Consider the following 12,944-nt stretch of genomic DNA (forward strand, 5'->3'; position numbering starts at 1 on the left):
GTGAATCAGCATGGTAAATTCAGTCCAGTACTCATGGACAGACCTGCTTCCCTGCTTGCAAGCCATTAGCTGTCTGCGCACCACCCCTTCCTCAATATCGCTGGAAAACATGATATCCATTGCACGAAAGAATTTCATAGTGTCCTTTAGGATATCGTTGTGCGTTGCCATCAGGGGTCGAACCCAGTCCCGCGCCCCCTTCTCAAGATGCCCAATTACGAAAGCAACTCGCGATTCCTCATCAGGGAACTCATCAAACTGCACATTCAGGGCATATTGCATCTCAGTTCTAAAGGCATGGTAATCCTTGGGGTCCCCCCCAAACTTCTGCACCAATCCTGGTACCTTTCTGGGGAACTGAGTGGTTCTCCCCTTTTTGTCAGCATCCTGAGCCCTTCTCTCCTCGAGCCTCGCCGTCTGCAGCGCAAGTTGGACCTCCAGAGCTTGATACCTTTCTTCCAAGCTTGGACCAGCTCCAACCCCTGCCTCTCCGGTTCCGGCTGGGTTGCTCATGATGCTTTCTCCTGCACAGGCAGCTTACAGAGACTGTCAGACTGCTGTCAGGGGATGATTAGCTGCTTGTGCTTAAAATTGTGCCCCTTCAGAGTTTGTGCGGCCCCACAAACCTCTGTGTGTGACAGAGCTCCTCAGACATGTCTGCTCTAGTCACTAGTAGAGTCTGACAGTGGCTGCCTGCGGAAGCGCTTCCAGCAAAGAAGTTCCTTAACGGAAACGCGTCTCCTGGACTCACGACGTGGCAGCTTCCGGCGAAGCATGGGTCTCCCTGCAGTTGCTTCTGACACCTCCCCGCTATTTTCGCTGGAAGTGTCTCTCACCCCTTTCTCTCCCCTGCTGTTTCCTGCCTGGGCTGCTGCGTCTCTCTCAGCATTACTGAGATCCTCCTCCAGAGACCCCTCGCTCCCCCTCCTTGCCCCTGCTTTAGCTGCTGACTCTCTCCCAGTCTCTGGGAGCCCTACCACCTCCCTTTCCTCTGATGTCAGTTCCCTGACAGTAACCTAGTAGACATATGGAGATTAAGACACCCACAGGAAAAACAATTCACATATCATTCAGAGCCAAATCAATCTATGTCGAGAATTGACCAAATTTGGGTCTCAAACGAGTTAAGCCTAAGAATCCTCCAGGTAGAAATAGAACCAAGAGTAATCTCAGACCATAGTCCGATTAAATTGGAGATTAAAGGCCTGGAAGAAAGAACGTTTAGATGGAGGATGAATGATAGCCTTTTTGATGATCAAAAATTTGTACAACAGGCACAGAAGAAAATGAATGAATACTTCATGGATAACTGTAATAAGGGTACGAAAATGAGTATAGTGTGGGATGCAAGCAAGGCGGTGATGCGTGGTCTTTATATACAACAAAATTCAATTAAAAGGAAGAATAGAGAGAAAGAGAAGAAAGAAATCTTAAAACAAATTACGGAATATGAGCAAAAGTTAATTAAAAACCTGAATAATATGAAAGTTAGACAAAGTATCAAGGCCTTGCAAACCCAATTTGCTATGATAATGAACAAGGAGGTGGAATGGAATATTAAAAGATTAAGACAAAAGGATTTTGAATTTGCGAATAAATCCGGAAAATGGCTGGCCTGGCAGACTAAGAAAAGGAAAGAACAGAGTACAATAAATAAGATTAGAGTGAAGGACGAAGAGATAACTAGCCCTAAAGGCATTAGGAAAGGATTCTTGGACTATTATAGTCAACTGTATAGGAAAAAAGAAAAGAATAACATAAGGAAAATAGAGAGATATCTAAAAGAGAAAAAGGTGCAAAAGATCCCAGCAGAAGCAAGAGATAAGCTAAACGCCCTGATAGACGAAGAGGAAATTAAGATGGTTATATCAGAGTTGAAAAACGGAAAGGCCCCAGGACCAGATGGCTTCACAGCAAGGTACTACAAAGAATTGAAACCAATTCTGATAACACCGCTGAAAGAAACAATGAATAATATCTTAAAAGAGAGGGAGATTCCAGAGACCTGGAAGGAAGCATTTATAACCTTTATTCCAAAAGAAGGTACGGATTTAATACAAGTAAAGAACTATAGACCAATTTCTTTGCTAACACCGACTACAAAATCTTCGCAGGAATAATAGCAAAGAGATTAAAAAAGGTTTTGCAAGGAATCATCCACGAAGACCAGACAGGCTTCCTTCCACGAAGACAGATGAGAGACAATGTGAGAAATATAATAAACATCTTGGGGTACCTGACAGCGAGCAATGAGAGAAGAGCAATGTTAATGTTTGTTGACGCCGAAAAGGCATTCGACAATATATCATGGGATTTTATGCTAAAAAATATGGAATATATGGAGATGGGAAATGACTTATTTAATGGAATAAGGGTAATATACATGGATCAAAGGGCAAAACTGTTAGTAAATAATGTGACAACAGAAGAAATTAAAATATCAAAGGGTACAAGACAGGGCTGCCCGCTCTCGCCACTGCTGTTCATCATGGTGCTGGAGATTCTTCTGAATTCAATTAGAGAAAATAAAAAGATAAAGGGGGTGACAGTAGGCCGCAATGAATATAAAGTTAGAGCCTTTGCGGACGATTTGGTTATAATGGTGGAGGAACCGACGGATAATGCAACTGAGGTGATAGAGGAAATTGAAAAATTTGGTGAGGTGGCCGGTTTTATGTTAAATAGGGGGAAGACAAAGATCTTAACAAAAAATATGGACCAAACAATGCGAGAGATATTACAACAACAAATAGGTATCGAAATTGTCAGGAAGGTGAAATACTTGGGCATATGGATAACAACTAAAAATATTGACCTATTTCAAAATAATTATGTACCGGTATGGCATGGAATTAAGAAAGACCTGGAGAGTTGGGGAAGGCTAAAACTATCCTTTTGGGGTAGAATAGCAATGATCAAAATGAATGTGTTGCCAAAGATGATATTCTTATTTCAGATGATCCCAGTATTAAGAGGAGTGAAGATCTTTAAGGAATGGCAAAGATTGATATCAAGATATATCTGGCAGGGCAAAAAACCAAGAATCAAATATAAATTGTTGACGGATGTAAAGGAAAGAGGAGGTTTTGCCCTGCCAGATCTGAAGTTATACTATGAGGCATCATGTCTTTGCTGGGTAAAAGAATGGATAAAATTGAAAGATACAAAGCTATTGGATTTAGAGGGATTTGATATTAGATTCGGGTGGCACGTGTATTTATGGAAAGAGAAGAAAAAGGGTCACAAATCGTTTGAAAACCATATCTTCCGGAAATCGTTAATTGAAGTATGGGACAGATATAAAAACATATTAGAAAGGGGAGTTCCACATTGGTTCTCTCCGGTAGAGGCTATAGCTATCAAGAAAATTAATATGGGGAGTAATTGGATAACGTATAGTGATTTGGTCATGAAAGAAGGGGATAAATGGAGAATAAAACCATACGAACAAGTAAAAGAATATGTTTACGACTGGCTGCAATACCTTCAGATAAGTGAAATGTTTAAAAAGGAGACAAAAGAGAGACGATATAATGAAAAAGACTCGAAATTCCAAACAGAGATCATTGATAACGATTATAAGATAATATCTAAAATGTACAAAATTTTATTGGAATGGGAAACAATGGACGAAGAGGTGAAAGAGGTAATGATTCACTGGGCCAGGGATTTGGGATATAGTATAGAATTAGAGGAATGGCAAAAAATATGGATTGAAAATTTGAACTTCACGGCATGTATCACGTTGAAAGAAAACACTATGAAGATGGTATACAGATGGTATATGACACCGGCTAGGCTTGCAAAGATGTACAAAACTTGTAATAAATGTTGGAGGTGCAAAGAGAAGGAGGGTACATTTATGCACATGTGGTGGGAATGCAGAAAGGTAAAGGGGTTCTGGGAAACAATATATGGTGAGTTAAAGAAAATGTTGAAGTATAATTTTGTAAAGAGACCAGAAATTTTTTTGCTAGGAGTAACTAGGAATGCAATAAATAAGAGGGATAGAAAACTTTTTCAATATGCAATAACGGCAGCGAGAACCCTACTGGCCCAGAGATGGAAACAAGAGGAGACACCGACTCTGGAAGAATGGAGAGCAAAACTAACAGACTATGCGGAGCTGGACAAGTTAACGGGAAAGATCAGATTTCAAAGAGATCACAAGTTTTTGGAGGACTGGGGAAAATTTAGGGAGTATTTGGAAACTGTATGTGAGGATCATACAACGCTAGTATGTTTTAAAGAAGCTTTGTGAAAAAAATAAGGAATATTGCAAGAAAGAAAAGGTAGATAGGAAAACTGATTTAAAGGTGATATAATAATTAGGAATGCGTAGATGGAGAAATAACTACGGATGATTATCAGGAGAATTGAGGGAGGTCCAATAAGTGAACTATGTGATGTGTAAATGGAATGTTTTGAGATCATAAGAAAAAACCTTTAATAAAAATTATAAAGGAAAAAAAAAAAAGAATATTGTGTCTTCATTGACCCTCAGAATAGAAACCAGAAATTAGTGTAAAACCAAGAATGCATAGCCATTGATTTAACATGTGATAAAATAAAAGAATCTCCCTCCACATTTCTTAAAGGACAAAATTCTCTAAAGGGATGTAGCATTTAAAATGAAGGCTTCATAGTAGGGGTAGAAGACAGATCCAGTTCGGTTTGCATTTAAAGGTGAGCCTACAAAATTTACACTTTCTGAAATGAAACACAAAGCACAATCCTTCAACATACTCAGTTCCATGAACTTTGTAGTTCCTTTTTCCAGCCTAGTAATGTGTACAAAATCCCACTAGGGTAAACTGTTGAGATTTCTATTCCACCTTAAGGAGCAGTCGTGTGGAACTGTTGCGTGTCACATGTCTGTTTACATTCCAGCACAGCTTGCTGGGAACTTCCGTTGTGTGTATAGCTTTTGCTTTTCCTGGTCTCTCGAGAAGACAAAGAGAGAGAGAGAGATGACATGTTTCTTTGTCCTGATTTATGATTAATAAATCTGTAGTTATAGTATGCTTTCACAAGCCTCACGCCTATTCTGTGTGCGCAGTTCGATCTGCTGATAGTGTGCCCTGGCTTTGAAGCCCGGGTCACTGATTTACGTTGGAGCAGAAGCCGATGGGTCTTCGCAGCAGACGGCTAGAAGGAGACGGCCCAGCTGGCCTCCTGGCCCTCTGCATGTTGACATAAACATGTATATATTAATAAAAAGAGCATATAATTAGGGAAATTGTTTTGTAAAAATTTGTATATTGGGGGGGGGTATGCACTATAATGCTGGCGATTTTTCCTGAGGAATAATAATAATTTAAAAATCGCAAACAGATATGGAAGTGAATTTAGGATTGGAAAAAAGAAGCCGAGAGAAACTTAAGTCGACAAAGTAACCCATGCCTACTTTGTAGCATTTCAGAGTGGTGCATGAAATAAAATTATTTTTCTTACTTGTGCAAAATAATGCTAATCATCCTCACTAGTTGTCAAATGGGGCTTCAGTATTGAGATGCACTGGGTTCACATGCCTATGAGGAAAGCAGGGGTGGGTTTATAGACAAAGAGAGCACCCCTCCCCAGACCTGCAGGTAAATCCTAGCATTTCTTCTTTCTTTCTTTCTTTCTTTCTTTCTTTCTTTCTTTCTTTCTTTCTTTCTTTCTTTCCTTCCTTCCTTCCTTCCTTCCTTCCTTCCTTCCTTCCTTCCTTCCTTCCTTCTTTCTACCTGCTCCCAAACTCTTTGAGGACAAGTGATGCATATGGAGCTCAGGCAGCAGTGAAAAAGAACGTTCCCAAAATGACTGCATTTCATTTCTGTATTTCCAGCCACAGGAAGCCCCATCAGGACCATAGTGTATGGGTTAAGCCTTTCCTTCCCTGTGACCATAATGACTAAAATGATTGCCTCTCAAAGTTATTATTCCCTTCCCCCAGAAATGTTTGCTCCTAAATTTGCTGACGATAACTCATGTTTGAGCAGCAGCAGCATCTTTATTGTGGCTTTCAAATGGTGTTAGTAGTTTTGTGCAACAGCCGGATTGTTCTAGAAGAGCCATTGTATACTGCAGCTGTAGGGAACCGAATCTGACTAGAGCCTTCGCTCCTCCACTCCCTTCAGTCGTGTTTGACCTACCCACCTGTCTATCACCTGAGGTCACCATGACACCTGATTATTTGTTTTTGCATAGCACTGTGCACAGAAGTCTGGATGATCGGCTGATAGTTGATCATATATGATCATATACATGTACAACTACCAGACTTTTAGAAGACATCTGAAGGCAGCCCTGTTTAGGGAAGCTTTTGATGTTTGATGAACTATTGTATTTTAATATTCTGTTGGGAGCTGCCCAGAGTGGCTGGGGAAACCCAGGCAGTTGGGCGGGGTATAAATAAATTATTATTATTATTATTATTATTATTATTATTATTATTATTATTTTATTAGATGTTAGGTGTAGGACAGGTGTTTGTAGCATGGCCAAAATGGCCTCTTGGGCGTAATCATAAAGTCTGGCACGGTTAATTAGGCTTGCAGGTTGGACATTCCCCACAGCTGATATAAAGTTTACCAGATCTGTGTGCATTGGTGTTCTCCTCTTCTGAAGAAGCATGTTGAAAACTGCAGCCATGATATGTTGTGCAGCTTAAATTCTGCTAACTTCAGTGAGCAGCTTGTGTGTGGGATTCCAGCCAGCACCGCTAGTTAATCAAAAGTTTGCCCGAGAGGCTGCATTTATCCCTTCGTAATCAAATAGCACAAATCAAAAAGAAGATTAAGCCTTGATTATTGTCATACTGTGCTTTGAAAATAAGTTTCAGTCTACCATTGTCTGGCTTGTTTTTGTGAAATCAAAATTACTGATTGCCAGCACAGCAGTAATGAAGATGACAAAGAAGTACCGCTTATGTGTTACTCTGCGAAACAATGATTTTCCTAGTTTGACATAGTGAAGAACATGCAGAACTGCGCCTGGAACCTCTAGTTTGGGTACCTAATCACCACACGCACTGAAAACGATTCAGCAATGACCTGAACAGAGCTGCCATCTTCTCCAGTTGCTTGAGGGGTCCCAACACGACATCCTGGCATCATGCTCGTGGTGTCATGTGATGTCACAAGGAGCCAAGGAGCAGAACTGAACATCCACTGAACATTGAGGGGGTCCAGCCCCCTGAAAAAACATGAGGGGAGGGCATGAGCGAAAGATTCCCAGAGCAATCCTATAAAGATTTAGTCAGGTGTCAATCTCACCAAGTGCAATTGGGAAATGTGCCCAGGATTGCAGCCTTAGAAAGGAAGGGGATAAATAAAGACAAGACTTGGAGTCTGAATGGTGCAGCAAGACTTTTCCCATAGAAAGGTGCCAGGTACATTCTGCTTTAGGCAGCAAAATTCCTTGAGCGGGCACTATTTTATCTGGATAGGTTCAAATAGCAAGAAACAGTCATCTCGGTATTGCATATCCAGTTGGAGTGGCCACATAACCACCAAACTCTCTCCCTGACTTCGAATCAACCACTCTCACACACATACTATAGGACGTTGTGCTAAGTATTGTGAACATCACTCCTAAAGATGTGAGTAGCTAAAGATGGATTCCTCTATCCTCCTCTCTGCTGCAGCCAATCAGAAAATTTAAGGAGAAAAAGTTTGTGTAGGGATGCAAAACACTTGGATTTGGCAGGAAAGTGCCCTTAGCAGAAATAGCCAAGAATTTAATCTCCTGCTTATTGATACTTCCTGCATAATCCGCACAGCTTTCACTTTTTTGAATGATTTGTTCCCTTAGGTTATACCTGTGTTCAAGGAAAAGTTGTGTTAAAACTTGCTCTCATTCTCTTATCTGGGTAGCTATTTAACCAGACTCTTCATACTCAGCCAGGATTACTCAGTGCTAGCTATTGCAGAAATTTAAATATGCATCATATACATTCGCACATTTGCCAGGGATCTTATTTTAATCTGGTTAGGTGGCTACTCACTTCACTTTTGCATACCATATAATTCAATAAGAAGAAGTTTCATGTAATTATTTTATGTTTAATTGTTTTATTGAAGGGTGGGATACTTCTGGCTAAACTTTGCTAGAGGAGTTGTGGCGCAGCTTTTGGATTCCTGAAAATCTGTTCTTGACTTCATTCTTTCTCCAAAATCAAAGTATTCTCCATAGCTCAGTCATCAGTTCCTCCTACAAAATCTCATTTCTGTTATTAGCATTACAATTCTCCCCAGACAACGTGCTAGCCCCAGTGTCCCTTAACATACAGACAATTGATTAAACACAGTATAATTTAGTCTTCATAACCTTTTCCTTGTGTGAAATAAAACGGCTACACTTTGGGAGGAAGAAGAGAGATTAATTTTCTTAATTAAAAAGTGAAACACTTAACGCTTTTCTTTGCGATATATTGCTTTCTTAAAGGGGACTTTTTCTTCCTTCAGATACCACACTCTGGCAATAACAGTTGCAACTGTTGTTGTTGGCACCCGTCTGTCTCGAGAGACAATGGAGTGCACCTCCAGGGGTGAAAAACTGCTGTGTTAATAGCGCCAAAGTGACCTCCCTGAGGCACAAGTCTGGGCAGTGCATATGGAGGTCCTGGGGCTGTCCAGATTCCCTTTCAGCCTTGCTGACGTGGTCCAAAGGAAAGCAGAGCAATACGTTCAGCATGTGAACCGCCAGCTTTGACTCAGTATCTGTGTTTCACCTCAAGGTTTTGTTTTCTGTTGAAATAATCTGCAGAATTCTCTTTTAGGTACCAGTGGGACCTGATGTAGCATGGCAGATCAGAAGGCACCTAATGTCTGTTGAAAAACAAGAAGCTAATCTGTATGCCCCAATAAACGTAACCAATGGAACGGGCCCCAATGCCACGTGCATCCTTTTTTATGCCACAGATTTAAACTTTACAGCTGATGGCACTGTCATGAATCTAACCCATCGCACATTTGAATCTCACGAAGTGGATACCAGCAATTCCACTTGTTCGAGCACCAATGCCACGTGAGTAGTCTGACTTTCACTACTAATTGCCTTTCATGGTACATTGACTGAGGAAGCTGATTTTTATTTTTTGTCCCAGATAGCATTACCATTTAGCTTAGTCAAGACTTGAAATCAAAGTCCTAGAAAGATCAGATTAAGGTACAGTCATGAAATTGCATAGCTCGCATAGCTTTGGTTATCTCTATTCTTATGCATTTTAAGTGTCCAAAATGCTTTACAAGCCTCCTTATTAATTTACTCTACGAAGTAGGCTATTAACTACTTTGCAGCTAGAGAACTGAGGCTGTCAGCTTGCTAAAAATTAGAGATGGACAAGCTTTCCCCAGCAAATACCTTTTTCAACCCACTGACAGCCAGCCTTGCTCATTAAGATGTAGACGTTTTTGGTACAGCCTAAAGATATAAAACTTGCAGTTAACGGATTTCCCCCCCTGTTCAGCTTTCAAGAGAAACAGAATTTTGGGAGGAAATGATAGATTTTCAATATTTTACAGATCAAAAGTCACTCTTCCTTCATTAGAAACATAGTATATATTATGTATAACTTGATTTGCCATTAAATGACAATCTTCGTAACATTTAAAGCACGGTTTATTCCTACAATATTTACAAGTTGAATTAATTGTTTTCCATTATGGTTACAAATGGAACTACAAGCTGTAGGACTGGAAAGAACCTAGTCTCTCGTTGGTTTTACCATTTCATGTAAAAGGTAAAGGTAAAGGTACCCCTGCCCGAACGGGCCAGTCTTGACAGACTCTGGGGTTTGTGCGCCCATCTCACATCTATTGGCCGGGGGCCAGCACTGTCCGCAGACACTTCCGGGTCACGTGGCCAGCGTGACAAATGAGGAACACTCAAAGCACAATAGAAGCAGGAGAAACCATCAGCATTATAGTAAAAGGAAAAGGAAACAATGTATTTTGGGGGGAGAATAATTCTGAAATACTCAGAAAATTATTATGTCTCCTCCAGTGTTCCATAATGCATAAGGCATTCATTTCCATAAAAGAGTCTGGAAAAAGAAGTGAGGAGCACCTGGTTTGTATGCAGAAAGTCCCAGGTTCAGTTTCCAAGTAGGGCTAGGAATAAAATCTGCTCCTGGAGAGCAACTCCCAGTTGGTGAAGACAATACTGAACTCGATGGACCAATGGCCTGGCTTGCAATATTTCTATGTAGTAAACAGCTGTTGTTCACCTCTATGGGAACAAATAAATAGGGCACGGTTTTGATGGGGAGAAGATTTATCCAACCCCCCTGACCACAGGTGGTCTGACCTAATGGGATGCTGCAATAGGGATGCTCAGGCCATTGTCTGTACCTCTCCCATCATTCTCACACTTGGTATGTGTGGAAAGGCTGTATGCAGATACTCACCTATGTCAGTATCCTATGTATTCCTACGCCATTCCTATGTATCATTAATATTTATTAATTTTCTATACCACCCTTCATCCAAAGAACACAGGGCGTTTTGCAATATAAAAACACAAAAATGCATACCATAATAACAAACAGAAACAATAACTTCTGTCCATACATATCATAGCACTGTAGGAATGACACCTTTGTCAATGTTGGCTTCATTTTATTGATCTGGATTTGGTACCCCAAACTTCGTCATCCTCTAAAATGTGGCACCTCGTATTCTGAGCTTTTCGAAACTGAAACCAGAATTCCACATGCGTTCTGATAGGCGACCAAACTTTTGTATGAATTGTGATCCTTATTCAGTGGCGTTGCGCTCTTTATTGGTGCCCGGGGCACGTGAGTGCACCAGGTGGGTCCAGGGGCTGGGCGTGGAAGGTGAACAAAACCTGCTGAACCATCCGAACCCTAGCCGCTGCCACTGCCAGGCGGGCGTGGGGCACGGAGGGTTCTTGGGGCCACGCTGTGCTGCCGCCCACCCACCAGCACAGAGGGAACCCGATTGACTGATGTGGGCCAGGGGTGCAGCGGCAAGGCTAGGCTCTGGGGCCCAGAGACCCCCAGTGGCAGGCAGGGCAAGGATCATGAAATTCAATGTCCGGTACGCTTCCACTGCAGCTCAGTGTTGTCCCAGCGTTTAGCAGAGACTGCGCACAGTGAGATATTTCAAGCATGCAGAAAAGACTCTGTACGCAGCTTCTTTCCTAATCTAAGAAGCGTTTATTTACAGCAGCAATTAATCAGCAATCCGGGAGAAAACAGCAACATGCTGGCTCTCTCCATCGGAAGTAATCTCACATAACAAAGCAGACAACCCCCCCCCCCCGTATGTGGGTACACCCCCCAGCATCAGGACGCACGCTCTGAGCTATTAACCCTATAAGCTCTGGTTCTCCTCACAGGGATCCCTGTGTGGGGGTACCTGACTCACACCCTCTCAAAGCCATGCGCCCGAGGCTACAACCCCCTGGCCCTCCCCATGCTATGCCCCTCTCCTTATTCATATCAGTGCAAGGGCCAATTGCACAAAGAAATCTGTACATGGACTACCCATTCCTCTTGGTTCAGCCAAGAAATACCATGCCTTAAAACTCGGGACGCCACAGCTTGTCACTCCTCAAACCAAACACAGCCAGCAAGACATTCCTTGCGTTCCATGCGCAGATAGTGGAGGGTGTGGCCATCAGGCATGTCAGTGGTAGGGTGTGCAGCTAGATCACAGATCCCTGTGAACCCCCGTGTGTGTGTGTGTGTGTGTGTGTATTCATCTGAATTATTCTCTTACCTCAGGGAGCTTCTGTATTATATTGACCCAGGCCTGTCATTTCCCATTGAAACAAGGAGCATTTCATTGCGTGTCGAGGTCCCCAAGCCACACACCCCCAAATAACTCACAACGGACACATAATTTTTGTTTAAGGTTTTTGGCATGATTTTGGCCACAACTTTATTTAAATACAAAACCGTGAGTGGTTGTTTAGGCATTGGTTAAGACTATCTGTCCCCCCCGCCTGGGGACAGAACTGACTTCCGGGCACCACCGAAAGACAGTGCGGGGGAAAGCAAGTCGGGGAGAAATGGAGCTGAGTCACAGGCCCTCAATTCTCACCCGCATGCTCCCCGAAGGCTTGCCGGCCCTAGTCCCATTCCAGGGATTGGACGAAAAGATGGCAAGCCCCAGGATTCCTTTAACGGAATTCCCTTTCCGCAGCAACCATGGAGGGGCAGGCCCAGCCTATCCTAACCCCTCCTCCACCAGATTTATAACCAATGCCTAACCACAACCTTACAAGTTGTGATAATTTGCTACGCAGTAGGCAAAAACCAACTGGCCCAGCCAATCTGCCAGATGGACAAAATTCCTACCAGGCCCCTGCCCCAATGGCAGACGACCCCATGACAGGCATAGCAAGGTCAACGCAACAACCCCTTACTCTAGGGCGGGTGGGTGGGTGATCCGTTGCATGCAGCAAAGGGAAAGCTCCCAGCTGCATGCAGAGTATTTAAACATTTTACCCCTCCCACCAAAATTGCAACATCACTTTTGCCCCAGCAACCTAGCAAACCTATCGCTGCCCCAGGCCATTTTAGAGAGCCTGCCTGGCAACAGAGGGGTGGCTCAGTAGCCTCGACCGCAACACGTGCTCTCCATGAAGGAGAACACGCTTTAGCAAATAAAGAGGAGTGTGAACTTCAGAACACACAGGGTACTTTCCCCTCACAGCACATATCTACTCCCAGAGAGCTGCTCTTTCAGAGTGAAAAACACTGTAGGACCTTCTCGTGCTCCATTTCCAAACGCTTTCTCATCAAGTCAGATTTGTGTCCAGATCCATTATTTTCATGGAAAAGAAGAAGAAAGCTAATAAGCAGTTCAGCTTGTATGTATGCATGAGGTGCAAAAAAGAGAATTGTGCCAACATATAGCTGCTTCTTTTGTCTTCCTTTCATTGTTCCTTTCCAAGAGAATAATTATGCATGACTTCTATTCATCCACATGTCT

General features: G+C 42.4%; 1 protein-coding gene and 1 long non-coding RNA gene across 2 annotated transcripts in view; one reads left to right on the plus strand and one right to left on the minus strand.

Annotated features, from left to right (window-relative positions):
* Positions 1-12,944, minus strand: part of LOC309541781 — a 575,734-nt gene that overhangs the window by 126,668 nt on the left and 436,122 nt on the right. The window lies entirely within an intron of this gene.
* Positions 1-12,944, plus strand: part of LOC309542333 (V-type proton ATPase subunit S1-like) — a 62,695-nt gene that overhangs the window by 41,237 nt on the left and 8,514 nt on the right. Inside the window, exon 7 of the mRNA XM_082241065.1 lies at positions 8,762-9,009. Coding sequence (XP_082097191.1) covers positions 8,762-9,009 — 248 coding nt within the window. The remainder of the gene's footprint in view (positions 1-8,761; positions 9,010-12,944) is intronic.

The sequence above is a fragment of the Podarcis vaucheri genome (genome assembly GCF_965113315.1).
Source record: "Podarcis vaucheri genome assembly, chromosome: 10".
NCBI classification, from domain to species: Eukaryota; Metazoa; Chordata; class Lepidosauria; order Squamata; family Lacertidae; genus Podarcis; species Podarcis vaucheri.